The 21,673-nt window shown below is 36.2% G+C and overlaps 1 protein-coding gene across 1 annotated transcript in view; it reads left to right on the top strand.

Moving 5' to 3' along the window:
- Positions 1 to 20,973: 20,973 nt before the first annotated feature.
- The window catches only part of CCDC192 (coiled-coil domain containing 192), a 156,270-nt gene continuing 155,570 nt past the window's right edge, over positions 20,974 to 21,673 (top strand). Inside the window, exon 1 of the mRNA XM_088796920.1 lies at positions 20,974 to 21,066. Within this exon, the coding sequence (XP_088653046.1) occupies positions 20,974 to 21,066 (93 nt within the window). The remainder of the gene's footprint in view (positions 21,067 to 21,673) is intronic.

The raw sequence follows: 21,673 nt of genomic DNA on the forward strand, positions 1-21,673 counted from the left end.
TGAACCCCTCAAAGTCATCCATGACTGTAGGACTCAACTGCCTTCTGAACTCTTGTTAATGTTGATATTTTGACCTCTTCCCCTGAATCACAAATGTTCTTAGTGGCATCTAGAATAGTGACTTCTTTCTGGAAGGTTTTGAATTGACTCTGCCCAGATCCATCAGAGGAATCGCTATCTATGACAGCTATCGCCTTACAAAATGTATTTCTTAAATGATAAGACTTAAAAGTGGAAATTGCTCCTTGATTCATGGGCTGCAGAATGGGTGTTGTGTTAGCAGGCATGAAAACAACATTTATCATTACACATCTCCATCAGAGCTCTTGGGTGACCAGGTGCTGTGTCAATGAGCAGTCAGTAATATTTTGAAAGGGATCTTTTTCTTCTGAGCAGTAGGTCTCATAAGTAGGCTTAAAATATTCAGTAAACCATGTTGTAAACAGATGTGCTGTCACCCTGGCTTTGTTGTTCCCTTTATAGGGCACAGGAAGAGTAGATTTAGCATAATTCTTAAGGGCCCTGGGAATTTTGGAATGGTAAATGAACACTGGCTTCAACTTAGGGTCACCATTACGCTGCATTACCCTTTAACAAGAGAGCCAGCCTGTTCTTTGAAGCTTTGAAGGCAGGCACTGACTTCTCTCTAGGTAACTACGGCTGTCCTAGATGGCATCTTCTTCCAATATAAGGCTGTTTCATCTCCAGTGAAAGTCTGTTGTTTAGTGCAGTGACCCTCATTAATTACCTTAGCTATAGCTGGATAATTTATTGCAGTTTTTATATCAGCAGTTGCTGCTTCACCTCCCACGTTTATGTTATGGAGACGGCTTCTTTCCTTAAACTTCATGAACCAACCTCTGCTGGCTTCAAACTTGTCTTCTGCAGCTTCCTCACCTCTCTTAGCCTCCATTGAATTGATGAGAGTTAGGGCCTTGCTCTGGATTAGACTTTGGCTTAAGAGAATGTTGTGGCTGGTTTGCTCTTCTATCCAGATCATGAAAACTTTCTCCAAATCAGCAATAAGTCTGTTTCACTGTTTTATGATTTGTGTGTTCACTGGAATAGCATTTTTCAATTCCCTCAAGAACTTTTCTTTTGCGTTCACAAGTCGGCTAACTGTTTGGTGCAAGAGGCCTAGCTTTTGCCCTATTGCAGCTTTTGACATGCCTTCCTCACTTGAGTTCATCATTTCTAGCTTTGGATTTAAAATGAGAGACATGTGACGTGCTTTCGCTAAAACACTTAGCCATTGCAGGGTTATTAATTCGCCTAATTTTTATATTGTTGTGTCTCAGGGAATAGGGAGTGCAGAAGGCATGGAGAGACGAGGGAACAGCTGGTAGGTGGAGCAGTCAGAACACCCACAGCATTTATGAAGTTTGCCATCTTAGAAGGGGGCTCTTCATGGCCTTAAAACCATTGCGATAGTAACATTAAAGATCACTATTCACACAGATCACCATAAAAAATAATGGAAAAGTTTGCAATATTGTGAGGATTACCACAATGCAACACAGAGTGAATGGAGGCTGTTAGAAAAATGGCACCGATAGAATGCTCAACACAGGGTAGCCACAAATCTTCAATTGGTAAAACATGCATTATATCTGCAAAGTGCAAGAAAGCCAAGTACCATAAAATGAGTTATGCCTGTATTTCCAATAAGATGTTTGGGATGTGAAAATTGTTGGTAAAGTACCAACAAGCTCACAAGTGTACAAGAGTATAGTTATTGGAAATCTAGAGCAATCCAGCAGGCTCCCCTGAGGGCCCAGGAAATCTTGCTCTTTGAATCCTGTTTGTTTCTGGGTTCAGCAGTTCTCCTCTACCATTCCCATCCCACCCCAGCATCACCAGCTCAGAATAACCGGTCTAGTGAGGTGCATACCTATCCAAAACCTCACTTCTGCACAATTATTTTTGTGCACAAAAGATTAATGCCTCTTTTCTAAGTATAGTTCATTTAATCTGGCCCCAGACAGAGTGGCCACATCTCTCAAATCCATAGTAATTTTCAGGAGGAGAGTTTTTGGAGGAGAAATGAGTCAATTTAGATTAGCAGAACATGACTGTAATTAAAAATGTGTTCTCTCACTCTAGTGTTAGTTTAAGCTTAGAGTGCTTTTATTTTTCAATTAGCAAAAGAAAACCTAATAGTGAGCTTTTATTTTATAGAGTAGAACTATTTATGATTCTGTTGCTCAAAGAAATGGTATCCTTCACTGGTGTTATATATGAAAACATTTTATCTCTATTTGGTTAGATCCCTTGGGTTAGCTGTTAAAGTGGAGACTTGGAAATGGAAGACTGCCGCTCCCCAGCCTGTGTTTACAGCCTTTTCCTCTAACAATGCTAATCAGTTAGCACCCTAGAGGGAACCCTCTCACTGAAAAAGAGCAGGTGCCAATTACCACCTTGAGGAGTTCTGCCTACGGCTCCCAATTAGCTTCCTGGAGTTTAGAATCTAACTCCTTTCCATTTACATTTAACAGATTTGGGAGCCCTGGGGCTTGAAGTAACTGGTTCTCCTTTAGTTACTGTATTTTTACATTTCTAAAAGAATACATTTAGCTGGAGGCAGCGAGGGTTAGAGATCTCAAGGCCATAGGATATCCACAATCAGTGCTGTCTCCTTCCCACACAATCCCCTTCAAATCTTGGAGCTCATAGACCCATCATTCAGCAGAACCTATTCTGCTCTGTACCATGAGGAACCAAACTGAAGGTGGATCTCAGGTGCCCCTTTAAAATGGCTGTGGTTAGCTTGGGCAGAAAAGATCAAGATGAAGGGTGAAATCTGTTTGTCATGCAGGGTGTCACGCGGGGTCTCAGCTCCTGCTCCCCACACAAGAACACAGCATATGGTGAGGCCAAAAAGGAACACCCATGGAGCCATAGGTAGGGGAGTCACACCACCATAGTCTCACTGGAGGCTGGATTCACACAACGTGCGACCTGCTGTCTGCTTTTCTGCCAACCGACCAACTCGACTCTCCTTGACTCTCCTCCAACGTAGCCGCGGCAGTTATATTAGTGGCCAATGGCTCAATGGTTACAGCTGACAGCCAACTAGCCACAGCTGATGGCCATCTACTACCCGAGACAGCAACCCACCACGTGAAGCCGAGAGACTGGAAACTGCTCTCTGGGGCTCTGTCCCCACACTGTTTAATTCTGTGAAGAAGTCTTGACCACCGAGGTGAAATGGAACACATTCTATGTTTGTGGCATCACAACCTGGAGAAAGCACTTCCCTGTTTTCCTTGCCACACTGGTTTCTGAATACTTTTTTAACTTTTGGACTCTCCTGGTACACTGTGCATTCTTATGAGGCCTGGCCTTTATTCATCTCTGTGCCCTGGGCACAAAGTTTCTGATACTAAAATGACACTCAATAGCATCATTTGAAGTAGAACAAATGGACTGGGCTCCATGCATAGCACTAGGTAATTGACAGATGCCGTGGGTCTGAATCCTTAGAGCAACAGACAGGGTGGTTTCCAGAATCATCACTATTACACTGATACTTTTCTCCTAATTATTATTAACACATAAGAAATTGAGATTCAGGGAGGATGAGGGTGAGTTCCGCTGCTGAGTAATCAATGAAAATGTGTTCACTACATAGTAGGAATACTGTGGGATAATCCAGTGAGAGACAGTTTATTTATAGCCTCTTCTCAGGTGCCAGATTGTCCCTATTTATCTGGACCTTACTCCTTTGGGACTCTTGGAGAATTACAATGTTATTTGAACTGTTGCCTTTGCTCCATTTTAACATCCTCTGACAGAGAACAGCTAGTGCGTATAAATAATCTAATCTGAAACGGTTTAGGAAATAAAAATTCTATTGCAAGGAGGCTTGGCCTCCACCGGATACCTGGCTCAGGATTTCACCGCCTGACTATTCCTGAGAACTGTGACACATAGAAATAAACAATGGAAAACATATGATGCCACTGGTTACATGGACCGGCATATACAAAAGTGAGAATGTGGGTAGGAATTCATTAATGCTAAGGTACTTCACTCGTTATGCAAAACTAAGCTTATTATAAAACCTCATTAAGCCGTGTAGTTTTCAAGTTGTAATTTAGTGATGACTTCATTAAAGAATCATTATTTTAAGGGCCAAAGAGATGAAAGCACTTTTAAACTTTTTAATTTGTAAGTCAAATTCATAGCACACTATATAGAAAGTCAGCTTTACAAAACAACCTTGAAGTAGTTAAAAGATTTACACTTGATAAACTGGGGAAGGCAAGCAATGCCTTAAATTGGGTCAACTTGTATAAATTCTGTTCTTCTTTTAGTACTTGGTATAATACAGTGTTATTTTTGCAGGAAGCATATATTTGGTAACATTTCTGATATTTCTAAACTTAGAAGATTCCTCCTTCTGATGAGCAAACTTTCAAATCATTAGTGAATCATTTCCTACATTGCTTGTGCTTTCAATGAACATTTCAAATGATTTTCAGGAGACATTCCTCTTTATTCTTAAAATGAGATCAACATAGAACTGTATTTCTATATATATTTAAATATAAAGATTTGTTGCTGTTCTAGGAAATAGGTTATTAATTATTATTATTATTATTATTATTTTTTGCCACTCTAATAGGTGACATATATCTCAAAACTTTTGTTTTGGCTTTTTCTTCCTCCCTCTCCCTCTCCCTCCCCCTCCCCCTCCCCCTCCCCCTCCCCCTCCCCCTCCCCCTCCCCCTCCCCCTCCCCCTCCCCCTCCCCCTCCCCCTCCCCCTCCCCCTCCCCCTCTCCCTTTCCTTCTATCTTTCTTTCTCTTTTCTTCTTCCCTCCCTCTCTCCCTTCTTTCCCCTCCTCCTCCTCTCTTTCTCTCTCCTTTACTGAAGTATATTTGACAATTTAAAGTGTATAAGTTGATGAGTTTTGACATACATATACATGTGAGAAACCATTACCATAGTCAAGATAATGAAACTATCCATCACGCCCAGAAGTTTCTCATGCTCCTTTGTAACCCCTCTCACCCACTGCTCCCCACTTGCCTATACGCCATTTCCAAGGAAGCACTCATCTGCTTCATGTCACTACATATTGTTGCATTTCCTTGAGCTTTACATAAACAGTCATACATTATGTACCCCTTTTACTGGCTTTCACTCAGCAAAATTATTTTGAGATTCATCCATGTTTTAGTGTATATCCATAATTCATTTTTATTGCTGAATAGTATCTCATTGTACTGAATGCAGTTGGTTTATCCCTTCATTTGTTGACTGACATTTAGATTATTTCCAGTTTTTGATTCTTACAAATTAAGTTGCTGTAAACATTCATGTACAAGTCTTTGTATGGATGTATGCTTCTTTTCCCTTGGGTAAATACCTACAAGTGAAATATTTGAATCATGTGTTAGGTAAATATTTAACTTTCTTAAAAACTATCAAAATTCCAAAGTTGTGGTATCATCAGCAGTACATGCAAGTTTTAGTTTATCCACATTCTCTCCAACCCTGGTAAGGTCAGCCTGTCAAATTTTAGCCATTCTAATAGGTACAGTAGTATCTCATTTTGGTTTTAATTTGAATTTTCTCAATAATTAATGGTGTTGAATACCTCTCCATGTGTTTATTTGCCATCCTTAAATCTTATTTGGTGAATTATCTATTGAAATCCTTTGTCCATTTTTAAGCTGTGTTTTTTGTTTCTTCTTATTGGGTTTTGAGAGTTCTTTATATATTCTAGGTACAAGTAAATTTTCAGATACGTGTTTTATAAGTATTTTCTCCAGTCTGTGGTTAGTATTTTCATTCTGTTTACAGTGTCGTTAGAAGAGCAGAAGTTATTAATTTTGATGAAGACTAATTCATCAATTTGTACTTTCATGGATTATGATTTTGGCATCTCATCTAAGATATCTTAGCCCAACGTCACAAATATTTTCTTCTGGAAATTTTATAGCTTTAGGTTTTCTATTTAGGTCTATTATTTATTTTGAGTTAATTTTGCTTATGATGACTCACAGCTGAGTCTCTCTCCAGGAATTTTCCCTCAGCTGAAGGAGCTCCATTGTCCCAAAGTCATCCCTCTTCATAGGATCAATCTGCGTGCAATGACTGGTTGACACAGAGCCACAAGACCTTCCCTTCGAGCAAGGACAATTCTGAAGGGCCAGGCCAGCTCCAGAACTCCCTATGAAATTGGCTGAGTGTGTTGTTGCATTTCTGCTCCTCTCCTTACTTTATAGGTGTTGCTCCCAAGAGGATCTCCAGTGAGCACTGCTTCAGCCAAATCTCTCAGAGTCTATTGCCCAGCGACCCTCACTTAATAGAATCACAAAATCAGAACAGGTCTAACCTAATGAATGTGGTTTTGTGAGTGGAAATTCATAACAAATGAAAAACAGCCATTGTGCTGTCACTTGAAGGGAAGACAAAAGATATAAATAGAAATTGTCATTGTAACCTTGATAGCATTTCAGAAAAATCTTTCTTAATATAAGAGATTTAATGAATATTTTTGCAAACTTTAAGGAAATACATTATTTCACTTAATAAAGTATGGTATCAGTAACAAAACAAATAATAACAAGTGTTGGAGAGGCTGTGGAAAAAAAGGAACCCTCATAAACTGTTGGTGGGAATGCAGACTGGTGCAGCCACCATGGAAGGCAGTGTGGAGGTTCCTCAAAAAATTAAGAATAGAATTACCATATGATCCAGCAATCCCTCTCCTGGGTATCTACCAAAAAAATCTCAAAACATTTATCTGTAAAGGTATATGTGCTCCAATGTTCATTTCAGCTCTATTTACAGTGGCCAAGACATGGAAACAACCAAGTTCCTTTGATAGATGAATGGATAAAGAAGTCGTGGTATATATACACAATGGAATACTATTCTGCCGTAAGAAAAGATGAAATAGTACCATTTTTGACAACATGGATGGATCTTGAGATTATTATGTTAAGCGAAATAAGTCAGAAAAAGTCAAGAAGTATATGATTTCACTGATATGTGGTATATCAAACTGAAAACAACACAAGAACAAGACAAACAAATGAAGAAACAAAAACTCATAGACACAGATAATAGTTTAGTGGTTACCAGAGGGTAAGGGGTTTGGGAGATGGTAGATAAGGGTAAGGAGATTAAATATATGGTGATGGAAAGAGAATTGACTCTGGGTAGTGAACACACAATGTGATATATATAGATGATGTATTACAAAATTGTACACCCTAAATCTATGTAACTTTACTAACAATTGTCATTCCAATAAACTTTAATAAAAAATACATATATAAATAAAAATAAAGCATGATAATGTTCATTTATTCAATCTAAAATAATTGGCTTTTACCCACAAAGAACACAAATAGTATGGAAATCGAATCTTTACTTCTAGAGTCATCTGCTAGTTCTCTAGATAGTATCTAACATTGCTCTGAGTGAGTCGCATTATCTCTCTAGATGTTGGGAGACAAAATGTTGGAGTTTCTACCCATTGCTCAACCTCTTATATAGTTAATTTCATGTTGAGATTTTGCAATAAATAAGGGACTGATCTATATCATGCTCTCCTGCCACAGTCCCCACCCTTCAAAATTCACCTAATTTAAATCACGTAGCCTATATTCTATACAGAAACAAGTTCAACAAAGATTTCAGGTCAAGCAGTGCATAGAAAGGTGGTAGTGATGGTATCATTGTAATTGGAGAGAAATATACTTCTTCCTTTGGCTATCATCAAGAAAGATCAAAACCTCAATTAATTTCAATTTAATTTGATTATCATTAAAATTTTTGAATGTTATTAGTTGCAATTGGCTAATGGCTTATCTTAGTATTTTATTTATCTGAAAAATTTATTTTTTCTTCACAATATCCATCCAAGGTGGAAGGCAGACTCTATTCATCATAGTTACTAAGGGACTCTCTGGATGGAAGCTTCACCTGGGAATGCACGTCTGCAATCCAGGCAGGCAACAATGAAAGGAGGATCAAACTGCATATACCCAGTGCTGCACCTGGAAGTAACACACACTTCTGCTGTGTTTCACAGAAGTCATATGCCAAAAACAACTTTAAGGGTTGGGGAAGTGACATCCTATCATGTACCTAGGAAACTTTTTTGAAATATTTTGGTGGACAAAATTACAGCAGTAAATATATATATATATATATATATATATATATATATATATATATATATATATATATATATATTGCCATAGATAGACACAAAATAAAAACAAAACAGTAACTCCAGAATTTCTCATTTAATAAAAGCTCTATTTAACTTGATAACAGAGGCGATAAAAAAATCTTAGCACTTTAAAATGAGGTTGGCCAAAGAACTAGGAAGTATCTTTTAGAAAATGATCCTTTGCAAGCAATTGGGCAAAACAACTTATTTTACTTTTAACTTCTATGATAGAGTACATGTATAAGAAACAAGGTCCTGTTCTCACACAAAAATGTGTTTCTTTATATTTTTTAAATGTCAAGAGGCAAAATTTAGAAAACATGCGACACTGAAATAGATTGTTTACAGATAAGATGTTTTTCAGAATTTCCCCAAGAGGCATCAGTGATGCAAAGGACCTCTATAAACTGAAGCATTTGAGTGCCTGCAAATTTGTTTCATCAACTACCCATGGCATTTTTTCTCCATTTGGCTCCTTCAAATGGCAAAAAATTCCAAACTCTGGAATTATTTGGGGAAAGCATACTAATTTGTGCTGTGTAGTACTGACACTTGTTTTGTTTTGTTTTGTTTTCTGTAAGGGTGAAAATGTTGAGAAGTTTGCATGTATAGAAGGAAGTTGTGAGATATAAAAAGGGGGCAGAATACATGTATATATATATATATATATATATATATATATATATATATATATATATATATATATATATATATATTTAAATACATATATATATTTAGTTGAATTCAAGGGTTACTCTGAATTAATATTCTGGATAAACTCAAGTTTCACGTACAATTTTCTCATCTTCTGAAACCTGAATGTTTAGATCAGATGGAAGATAAGGCAAGGGGGAAGTGTGTTTGGGGGACCATCTAATCAATCAGTCTGACTTTGAAAGCACACTTCAATTACTATGGTCTGAAGAAAAATACTTTCCAAAACTTCAAAATTTCCTTGAGAGAAAATATCCTCCAAAGGGTTAGGACAAGTATTCAGTCTAATCTTTTCCAAAGGAGTAAGCCTCCCTTTGGGAGGCACTCTTTAGGTGCTTGGAGAGAAGTTGGAAGAGAGTGGGAATGACCTGGGAGTGAGAAGCAAAGGATGCAGGCTGTCAGGGATAAAGCGTGGCCTTTGGCTGCCCTCAGTCTTATCTTAAACTGAAATTTGCCGCTAGGGAATAACTCCAGGTCGTCATGTCAATAGCTGAGATGTTTGTGTTAGATCCGGTATCAGAGTCAACCAGTTATTTCAAAATATATCTAATAATTTGAATCAATATGATATGTTATCTGTACTTATTGTAGTTCAGAAAAATCGAGCATTACTCCAAGTTTGGGTCAGAGTTTGCCTCTTCAAAACATTGACTCTTTCCTCAAAAAAGTTATGCATTAATGCACAGAGATGAAAAGATAACTTAGTCCCTAAAAATTCTATACCTCATAAGAAAACTTACCATTTACCACTTTTCCAACCTGTTTAAGAAGCCTTTGCAAATATTCAAAACAAGTAATGGAAAATATTTGTAACATTATTACAACATAATATCCTTAATATATTAAGGTCTCATATAAATCATTGAGGAAAAGATCAGCCCTTAAATAGAAAATGGACAAAGGACACAAATCACAATTTACAAAAGAAGACATATGAATATCCAATAAGATGTCCAAAATCAATAGAAGGCAAAGAGATAAAAAAAATTTTTTTAACTTACATGTCATATTTACCTGTAATTTTGACAGCTATAAAAAGTATTGAAAATGTCATTATAGGCAAATGTGTAAGAAAACTATGACTCTCATATAGTGTTGGTGGGAGTGTTATTTGTGAGGTTGTAATCTTAAATTATATCAGATATATACTTTTTAAAATCTAGTGATTGCTTTTTTCGAATATATTAAGAAAATAAAAAATAAGTTCACAAAGATGCATAAAAATGCTTAATACAAGACTGTCCAATAGTAGGGAAAAATCTCATACACATAGTAAAATTTATTGTGGCCATTAAAATTATGGTAATTTTTAAAGTTAAAAATTATGGAAAATGACATATATCATCATTCAAATATAGATAATATCTATGGGGTTATTAATTGAAAATGAGCATTATTTAATCCTATATAACCATGTATAGTATGAATCAATGTTTTTTTCTTTCTTTCCTTTTTTTAAAATTTATGTTATGCATCTTATAGTCACACACGCAACTAGAGGGTAATGCACCAAATGTTGTGTCTTAGTCAGCTGGGGCTGCCCTAACAAAACACCACAGACTGGGTGACTTAAACAACAGACATTTATTTCTCACAGTTCTGAAGTCAGAGATTAGGATGCCAGCATAGTTGGGTCCTGGCTTGTACATTGTTACCTTGTTGCTATATTCTCACATGGTGGGGGTTGGGGGAAGAGGGAAAGAAAGGGAGGTAGGAAGGGAGAGAGAGAGAGAAGGTGACAGAGGGAATGAGCTTTCTGGTTTTGTTTTAAAAGAACACTAATCCCATCATGAGGAACCCACCCTGCTGACCTCATCTAAACCTAATAACCTTCTAGAGGCCCCACCTCCTAATACTATCACATTGGAAGGTAAAGCTTCAACATATGAATTTGAGGGGGCAGGGAACACAAACATTCGGTCCATAGCATGTGGCAATCTCTGGGTGGTAGGATTGTGGATGATTTTCATTGTCATTTTTATGCCTTTTATATTGTCTGAATTTGGGGTACATAATACATAGTAAATCCATGGCGCAGAGATGATGCTCAATACACATCTTTTCTCCTTTCTCCTCTCTCATCGTTATAATATTGAAGTTCACTTATTTGAATATCTCTCCTCCTTTTCTCAACTTCTATTATATTATGAGTTCCTGAAAGGTAGGAAATTTGATTAATTCTTCTTTATCCTCCAGAGTTTAGCTCTGGGACTCAATAAATATGTGAATGATTCCCACAGGTTTATTATTCTGTAGCTGGACACATTGTGTTTTTCAGTTAGGGAAGAAAACGCTCTTGAATCATACACTTAATGCGAAGGGTTGTTAAATTGTAGGAGATTTTTAAATTAAATATGGTTCAGAAACATTCTTTGGAAAGAAGTGAGCTGTTTTGCTTGTTGCAAATGCCTAAAGAAAATGCTATACTAACTGATGTGAAGTGATATCTCATTGTGGTTTTTATTTGCATTTCACCGATGATAAGTGATGTTGAGCATTTTTTCACATGTCTATTGGCCATTTGTATGTCCTCTTTGGAGAAATGTCTCTTCAGGTCCTCTGCCCGTTTTTTAATTGGATTATTTTGTGTGTGTTTTTAATTGTTGGGTTGTATGAGTTCCTTATATATTTTGGATATTAGCCCCTTATTGGAGGCATTGTTTGCAAAAATCTTCTCCCATTCAGTTGGTTGCCTCTCTATTTTGTCAATGGTTTCTTTTGCTGTGCAGAAGCTTTTTAGTTTGATATAGTCCCATTTATTTACACAATGGAATACTATTCTGCCATAAGAAAAGATGAAACAGTGCCATTAGCAAAAACATGGATGGATTTTGAGATTATTATGCTAAGCAAAATAAGTCAGACAGAAAAAGTAGAGAACCATATGATTCCATTGATATGTGATATATAAAACTGAAAACAACAAAGGAACAAGACAAATAAATGAAGAAACAAAAACTCATATACACAGACAATAGTTTAGTGGTTACCGGGGTAGGGGAAGGGGATGGTAGATGAGGGTAAAAGGGATCAAATATATGGTGATGGAAGGAGAACTGTCTCTGGGTGGTGAACACACAATGTGATATATAGATGATGTAATACAGAATTGTACACCTGAAAACCAATGTAACTTTACTAACAATTGTCACCCCAATAAACTTTAATTTAAAAAAAAACAAAAGAAAATGCTATAACTTCTAGAACAGCCTGCTTTCCCTAGGGGCTATTACTACTTAAGACTCTTCCTTAAAATAGAAATACCTATGTCTGTGGTGACTATATTATGAATTCTATTCATTTTTCTTCTGAATGAATGAAGCAGGAATTGGCCTTTGTGCCATCAAATTTGTTCATATATATATATATATATATTTTATTTTTGAAAAATAATCATGTTACTGAAAATTTAGAAAACAGTCTCCCATAATAACTTTGTAACTGCTTAACATGGAATGCTCAGATTCAAATGATTTGGTTTCAGAACTGATTTGTGACTTAAAAACAAAGTCTAATACCCACAAGGTAACTTTCAAATTACTCAAATGTTTAACTATTAGTATACTAGGAAAATAGTTATCATCATTTACTATCTGGATCAAATAAACCCATCTAAATTTTTGTTTTTAAAGTCATTTTTCAAATAATTTATATAAGAATAATGATATAGTAAAAAATCTCATTTGAAATTTTAATAAGAATTTAATTCCCTTTCTTAAAATGTGTATACATTTTTTTGCACCCTCTGTATAGATGATGTGTTATAGAAATGTATGAGTACACTTGAAACCTACATAATTTTACTAACCAATGTCATGCCAATAAATTTAATAAAAATTATAAATATTAAAAAAAGAAAAATGTAAGTTTCAGATGGTTAAAAAAATTTAAATATAGCAAATCTCTTTATATCAGTAAAAATTTTGGCGCATAAACATTCAAAAGATAGAAGAATATAGTCACACATCTTCTTAGCAAACAGGAAAGTCCAAGTTCTTGTCACCAAATATTGTGTGACAATCTTTCCTGTATGAGAATATCCTATTTCCTTGTTTGTCCTTAGAGATACATTTTCTACTCATTCACTCATGCTTGAGGACGTTCATCTAAGTCCCTAGGAAGTTATGATCTGAAAATTCATGGTCTATTTCACTTACATAATTAATTCCATCAACATTAGCATCTAGAGCAGCACTGTCCAATAGAAATATACTGCAAGCCATAATTATAATTTCAAATGTTCTAGTAGACACATGAAAAATTTTAAATGAACAGATAAAAGTAAATTTTAATAATATATTTTATTTAACCTAACAAATAAAAAATAGTGTCATTTCAACATGTAATCAACATAAAAAGGTATTGTGTTATAACATTCTTTTTAAATTTTTATTTATTTATTTTATTTTTATTTTTTAATTTAAAAAAATTTTGTTTTGCATTCTTTTTTTATTGTGCTAAGTCTTTACAGTCCTGTATGTATTTCAAGTCTCAATTCAAGTACTGAAAAGCCACATGTGGTTAGTGGCTACTGCATTGGACAGTGCTGGTCAAAAGTGCTGCTCGTCACGTTCATCTTCTGATTTGTCTAAGAATTGTGAGATCTCCTCTGTAAATGTTCTTCTCTTTGGACATTATGGATGGAAAAAGAAAAATTCAGTATTTGCAGCTGTGTTTCATGAAAGCCAAAGCTAGGTTATAAAAATGGTGTCTCGTCTTTTATACCTTGAAAGATGATATAACACTTTTGGCAACACAATAAGAAAATGAAAGATAATTATTAATTTTATTATTGTATTGTCCTCCTAGGCAATTCCACATTTTTTCTGTTGTTTTTTGGGGGAGAGATCTTTTTATTCTTTAAAGTCTTAATTGGAAATAATTGATGAATAATTAAAAAAAAATTCCTAGGATGATTAAGTAACAACATGTTTCAAATAAAGGGAAAAATAAGATGATTAAGATCCCACAGTATATCTTAGATTTGTAGAAGTCTCCAATGTGTCTGTATTGTATTTGCAAGATAGAAAGAGTTTTATTCTTTTTTAAAAAAATAAATATTGTTTGCTTTTTTGTAAGACATCTCAGAAAAAATAAAAGCCATGAAATACAGATTATTATGAATACAATGGCTCAAAAACAGAAACTCAAAACTATATTTGGGTCCAATAAACTCTAATGGTATAGTGAGGGTTAAATTGCATGAATTAAACAGAATGTGGGGGAAATTTTTGGAGATGCATTTTTAAAAAATCCTTCTTTCCTTTTCCATAAGCTTCTATCTTACATGACAGCTTTTCCTAAATTTTCTCCTTAACAGTTCCTTGGAAAACTTTTTCCTTTAGCCCCAGTCTTCACTCCTCTCTCTCTTCTTCAATCTCTCCCTTTTTATTTCAAAACTCCCAAAGAACATGCCTAGCAAGAATGCCAAAAAAAGGAAGAATCAAAGAAGACCAAGTAAAAATCCTCTTTAGCAGGCAGAAAGGGTCAGGCCGTGCGCTCTTCTACTACATTTTTGAATTTCTGCTTTTACATGATGCATAATAATTTACTTTTTCCACAAGGAGTAACTGGGTTAGATGTAGTTGCATAATGCCAAGACCTCCAGAGTTTCTAAACGTTTCAGATCTTTATGATCAACTCTTGGGCCCTTTCCTAGGCTGTGATCTCCCAGAAGGTATACCATTGAAACAAAACCTAGAGCTTAAAAAGAAGATGCTTTAAAAAAAAAAAAAAAAAGAAAGAAAGAAAGAAAAGAAAAACAACAAAAAAAATAACTTACTTCTGTGGATCAGACATTATCCTAAGCATTTTTCTGCATTACATTTAATCATCATAGCAGCCCTACTGAGTTATCATTTCTTCCATTTTTAGAGATGATGAAATGGAGGCTCAGAATAATTAAATTACGTGCTTAAAAATCTCACAAACAGTAAGTAATAATCAGTCAGATTCACATTTAAAATCAACAAAATCCAGACTAGTTAGTATTAAGGGGGAAATGAATTATTAAAAGACATTAGATATTTTGGACAATCTGTAGAATCAGAGAATCAGCCTTGGAGACCACACACAATTAATTACCCTGCCAGATTCTGGTGAAAAACCAATTACTGCTGCCACTAGACATAGGCCCCACATCACCTTTTACTTCCCCTGAGCATGAGATATTACTGTTAAGTCTTCTGTCACTACATCCTCTGAACGGAGAACGGCCCTCTCAACCTGGCCAGGTTCCATTCTATTTGGCACCTGTTTCATATCACTCTCATCCATATTGAAGTGTTAGGCTGGTGTGTCTGATTGGTGGAGCCACATGCCACAACTTGGATGCACACGATGCTTGAGAGGGAGTTCCTGGCTTATATTTTGGGGAGATGGGAAATTCTCCAAAGATGTGAAAGATACTGGACTGTCAAAACAGCCTGACAAATGGCCACCAAGAGAGCAAGATGAATTAGATATAAGGATCTTTTCATTTTATAAGAAAACAGGAGATCTACTGAGTAGCTAATGTCGGGCATGCTATGCCAACTTCTCTGATACTTCTGGCCATGCCTCTTAGTAATATTTTGACTGGGAGACCTTAAAAGAAGTGGAAATTCACAGCAAAAGAGAGCTCTCCCATCTGTCCTCTGCTTACCTTATCATATTGGAATGTACTATGGAAATTGTTGCTAAACTTTTATCTGATCCCAAAGAATGCATAACACATTTCTTCTTCAAATCTTGGTAAAGAAGGGAGTCTGTGTAAATGCCAGTCTGGGTTAGGGGAATGGATTCTTATGGAAAAGGTTTCTCATGAAACATCAAGTTCAATTAAGGATTTCCTCGCAAGGTTTTTGGAACATTATTGGAGTATTGAAGTTTTTATCATTGCAGTTAAATTTCTTGGATTTTTTTTTTAGTTTAGTTATTTAGAGCCTAAAATTTACTAGCACCCAAAAAATTACCTTTACTCTGAATACCATCAATCATGAAACATTTGTTTTTGATTATTCACAGTTTAGCAATAATTTATTCATAAAGCTAACTTTGAAAAACCTCAGTTAATTTGAACAGTAAAATTCTGTCACCTTAGTTAGAAACTGACCTGAAAATACTTCTTCCTACAGGAATATACATTTCCTAAAACGTTAGGCTACAGTGGAAGGAGAAAAAAAACATTATTGGGGAATATGGCAAAGTACTCAAAACCTAAATTTATGTATGATGTGTGAGAAAATAATCCTGTCATGAAGAACTCACCTATGCAAAGCATTAGCTTTACAAATGGGAAAAGTATTTTCTTTATTATAGGCTCCACTAAACCAAAATTTTATTGAAAACAAACAGTATATGTCTACTTTATTAACCAAAACCCTTTCCTTCAGTAAGATTATTATGTTTCTTCTTTTTATACTTTACAGTTTTTATTATGTTCAATCAACCTTTCTTTCATTTTGTTCTCACAACACTCCTGTGAAGTAGGTAATGAGTGGTAGAATTAATTTTAACATCGTCAAATTCCTTCACTTCATAATTTACCTGCTTTATATAATACATTTGTTTTATGTTATTTTTATTATTAATATGGTCAAATACCTATAACATAACATTAACCATTTTAAAGGGTGCAGTTCCGTAGTGTAAGGCATGTGTACATTTTTGTGCAGCTAATCTCCAGAGCTTTTTCATTTTGCAAACTGAAACTCTATACCTACTAAATAGTGACTCTCCATTTCCCTTTCTCCTTTATTTTTTAAAGAAATTAAAATGTTTTCTTAATGAATTGAAACGCTTTCAATTGAGTTAAAATAAGAGTTGGCCTGTCAAGAATTTCGGGTAGGCCATTATTTGGTTTTTTATGAAGCTATCAAATGTCACATGGTCATTTCTCTTTAACTTCCATGCCAACAATCTTTTTGTAAGTTAAAATCTGAGTCAACAGTTCCTTTCAAGTACCTTTTCTATTATTCTATCAGTGATGCTACAGAAATGCAAAAATAGTTAAATCTTTCACAGGATGAAAGATTGGCCTTTAGAAATTTTTTTTTTTTTTTCCTAGAAAAAAGAGTGTCCTGTAACCTTGCTTAAGCAACTTGATATTGAATACAGGTCCATCATCTTGAACTTGGTCCAGGAGAATTCAGGGACCATAGTTCTGGAAAGTCCACCTGATAAGTCATTCAATCCATAATTTAACAGAGATGACTTAGATAGAGGTTTCTTTACTTTTAGATTTCATAAACCTCTAAGAATTCTCACCCCCAAAATAACTGGGGTTAGTGCTCATCTAACTGCCAACTTTTCCATTTTTTTCAAGAAAAAACACTAAAACACAATAGTTTCCATATACTCTCACCACCATTTGTTAATGAAACATTCTCTTAACACCAAAATATATAGAATGGTCATAATCTCAGAAGAAAGGACCGTCCTCTAAATGGAATAAATTTGGCTTCATGATAATTTCACAGTGTTCTTTTCAAAATTTTAATTCTGTCTTTTTCTTGACGACTGGTGAAAATGTTACCATAAACCAACACTGACCTACGGGCTGGCATTTGTAACCCACTGATATAACTAAATGCCTTTGGCCTGAGGTTTCATTGTTTCGCCTTCCAGGTTCACTTTGCACCTTTCCCCCACTCTGCTCTCTCCCAGGAATGCTGGTCTCTCTGGGCTTGTCATTCAGGCTCTCTTGCCCTTTGGCTTCTTGTTGGGTTCAACCCAAGGGAGATACAGATAGAAGGACAGAGGGTGAGAAGAGATGAGGTCAGGCTATTTATTCCACTGGCCCATCCACTACTACTGCCTGGGCACAGGTTGGCAGTGGCTGTGTTCCTTTATCCCAAGTCCCAGCTCATGAGGTATCCCTCTCTGCAAGCTCTCTTTCTTGATCCTGTAATAATACTCTCCCATTACCTCTTCCCCTACCTCTTCAAGGTCAGGCAAATGGTACCTTCACTTTGAGGGGGTGCCTCACCGTCCTCTGTCGAGACCCTTAACTGTGCCCACACCTCTTTACATAGTTCCTTCATTAAACTCCCCTCAGTCATTCCATTGGAGTGATCATCTGTTTTCTGCTGGGACCTGACCGATATATTCATCATGTAAAGATGAAAAACTGAGGCCCTGAGAAATGAAGGCCAAAAGTCACATAGCCCAAGACAAATGGTCAGTTAAGTCCAGAATGTGGTCTTCCAGATCAGAGTTCTCCTCAGTCAGTGCTTATCTGTCATCCTCCCATGGCCAACCCCTTCACAGTTATATTGATGGGCACTTTCTAGAATCTTCTTTCCACTGGGTTTTGATAATAGTTGTAATTTGTTCAAGTTTTGAGTTAAAAATACCTTATTAGGTGACACCTGAGGCAACTCCAAGCACAGAGGAATACTGTTTTCACTAGAATGGATTAAAATCGGTAAAATCGAGTTTTTAAGTTGTATAAATAGAAATTGGCAATTTAGCCTAAGAAGCTTTTGAAAAGCTAAGCACAAGGAGACGTGAGAGTGATGAGATTTCCACTCTAAAATGAATTCTGATCATCAAAGATGGATGGAGGGATGACCCAAATCTGCCCAGGATGAGTAGCTGAGCTAGGAACCTGGGGAAAGACTTTAACCTGTGTAAGAAATAGGAGATTGTAAAAGGGTCCTTTTAGTATAGAGCCTTCAGTGTACGCCATTCAGGGGGAAAGAGGAATAGACAGTATTAGTAAATAGAGTAGTAGTAAATAGACAGTACTAGTAAAATGAAGCAGGAAGCTTGACCATTACAAAATATGGTGAGCATGTTTTCTCTGGCAGGAAGTTACTGTACCACTGAGCAGGGGCTGCTGCTGGAACCCTGGACGTTAGAAGCTTCAGATTGCTAGAAACGTTTGCTTGAACTGACCCATGTCAAAATGGTCTTTTGTAAGCATGGAATTTTCTATAACCACATCTTTATTTAGCAATCTGGCTTTTAAGTAAATGCACACGCACATATTTAACATATTAACTTTGTTCTAATTGCACACTTGACTGAATTTCTCACTGCTCTCGTCTGATCATTTGCTGTGACAAAAAATGTCTCTGGACTTTCTTTTCCTAGGGTTTAAAAATAAGCTAGAAAGTTTTAATATCAAATGATTCTCTTTAAAAGAGTTAGGATAATAAATTATTAATAATGCTAATTGAGTACTTCGTCTGTCTAAGCAGTTCCCTGCTTTGCCTCATTTAATCCTCACAACAACCCTGCCTGCCATCATCACCCAACATCATTGCCATCTCTTGGCTCTCTACTGCACTATCTTGCATCTGGCCTTGACAAGCAGAATTTCTCTAAGGATCTGATCCCTGTCGGTGTCCCAGTCTGGATGCATGGAAAATATTGCTCAAAGAAGTCACTGTTGTTGCCTCTCAGACTGAAGTACTGCTCTTTCTGGTATAACCACCTTCTCTGACTGCTGAGGCTTCGATCAACAACTACTTATTGAGTTCCTACTAAAACACTCAATGCAGTGTTGTCTGGCCTCTGCATGCAGGGACCTAAGTGTTGCATGTGGGTTCAAAGAGGGTTGGAGGGTTTGAATCAGTGACCTTGACCCAGTCATGAAGAGTGGAAGGGTTTTGCATGGCTGGGGAAGAAAAACAAGGTCATTGTAAGACAAAAGTAAGGGAGGGAGGGGGCAATGAAAAGATACTGAGATAAGTTAGAGAAATCAAGAAAAATTAAACTAGAGAAAAAAGTAGATTTTCCTCCAGATTCTCAAATGAGGAACATCTGCAGCCAAAAGAAAATCTACTCTTACAATTTCATGTAAGATTTGTCAATGAGTAGATGGTCAACTTTAATACACATGCATAATAATCTAGTTTCTTTACTGTAATCCAACAGTTTATTAAATTTTTAATATTCTGCAGTATTTTCATCCAGTCATCTTGGTTATCTTAGCTACATATACTTAGATTGCTGACTTGATATTTAGGTAGAAAAATTTAAGACAAAGAATAGAAGTGAGAAACTGAAATTTAATTTCCATTGAATTGCTGGAATTCACCATTTGAAAATCCACAGACAGATTCAATCCCCAAACACCTGTATACATCATATATTTTTAACATGTGATGTCATATAACAGACTTTATTAGCATATAATTCATCAATTACTTTAACCACCAAGACAATTTCATGTTTATATTATAATAAACATAAATGGCTTTATGTACAGTGTGTTCACATGTGCCCGAAGCAGAGTGAACTTAATGGTGTAAGTTCCACTTTTCTGCTCTTCTGTCATTGTATCCTGTAAAATTGGGACAATGACTAACCACAACTAACTTTTTTAGAATCCTTGAAACCACACATTCCTATCTCCAAAACTCCTAACCCCAATGTATTTACTTATTTCTAAAATGATTCTTGATTTAATGTTTATTCCTTTGGTTAACGAAGGTTGCCTCCTGTTAAAGAGTACTTGTCTTTACGTAAGCCATTTTTACCTCAGTGAAGATACATTTCTGACTTTCCCTTAAGGGAGTGGGGGAACAATTAGGCAAGTCAGAGGGGGGAGTGACAGCTTGCAGCTGGGGTAAAGAAGACAGACTGCATTCTTCACAGTTTGCTCAGGACTCTCTCTGTTCTACAACATGTGACAATTTCTTAAATCTACCTGTGTACAAAAAGTCCTAGGTTACTTAATAACAGTCCTCAGTCAAGCCTATTTCATTTGGCTTTACTTACAATGCTTTTGTCTCACTGGAAATGGTTGTCCTTGGCTGGGGGAATTTGGGATGTTTAGAGAACCAGATTAGCTAATCTTGCTTGGTCTACCCACAAGTATTTTAAAAACTTCCTCTTGAGATCCAACATTAGACAAGAAGATTCTCCCTGGAAACAACAGTCTAGATCAGGGACTCCCAATCTTTTTGGAACAGGATGGCATCTTAGCAATTTCCTCTTTCTGCATAAAAGGTTTTGCAGCATGAATTATCTGTAAGTGTAAATACACACACACAAAAAGTGTTTTGAGGCTAATGTTTTGTAGATTTTTTTTTTTTTTTGACTGACTCTTGAAATTATTAGAATCATCATGGGATGGTGAAGATCATTGGTTCATCCCAAGTATCACTATTCCAGCCCAAGATGTTCATCCTCAAAGAGCCAACTTTTGGTGGAGATTATGAAGCCGTATGTGACCCAGGAGCCAGGCTCTTTTTGGGTCATACTAGCATTCCTTTACCCCTCATCCCATGGAGTTTCATCTAATATATCAGAGACCTGTGGCAGAGGCCTAAGGATCAGAGTACTGCATGAACAATTACAGGAACTGAACAAATGCTTTATTTTTATGGCTGGTTCCATTTACCACCAGATGGCTCTATTGTATCATCAGGAAATGCGCACATGTGTAAAATCAGTGGGCTCCTAAACCAAAGGGAAAAAACAAAGCAGCAGGTTTTCCTTTTTAACTTTTCATATTGCTGTGTAATTTTAATTAATTGTTTCAATAGCCAAAGAGTAGTCAGGAAGCGCTCTAGTCTCAGTAGGGCCTGTGACTTACATTTCCAGGCCAATTTTGCATACTCTTCTGTTTGTACGTAGATGAGAAAGAGCAACTTTTGAACAATTTTGAGGGGCAAAGTCTATGCATCTGCTGATCTGAGTCATATTAGCCGTGTTTGGGGAAGGATGATATGATTCTAAACCATGAGGGATTTTTGCTTCAATGGAACTTGTGATAAAAAGGTGCTGATCTGGGGGTGGCCAGTTAGCTCAGTTGGTTGGAGTGTGGTGC

This window comes from Rhinolophus sinicus, chromosome 3 (assembly GCF_057876585.1).
Source record: "Rhinolophus sinicus isolate RSI-liver-muscle chromosome 3, RSI-T2T, whole genome shotgun sequence".
NCBI lineage: Eukaryota > Metazoa > Chordata > Mammalia > Chiroptera > Rhinolophidae > Rhinolophus > Rhinolophus sinicus.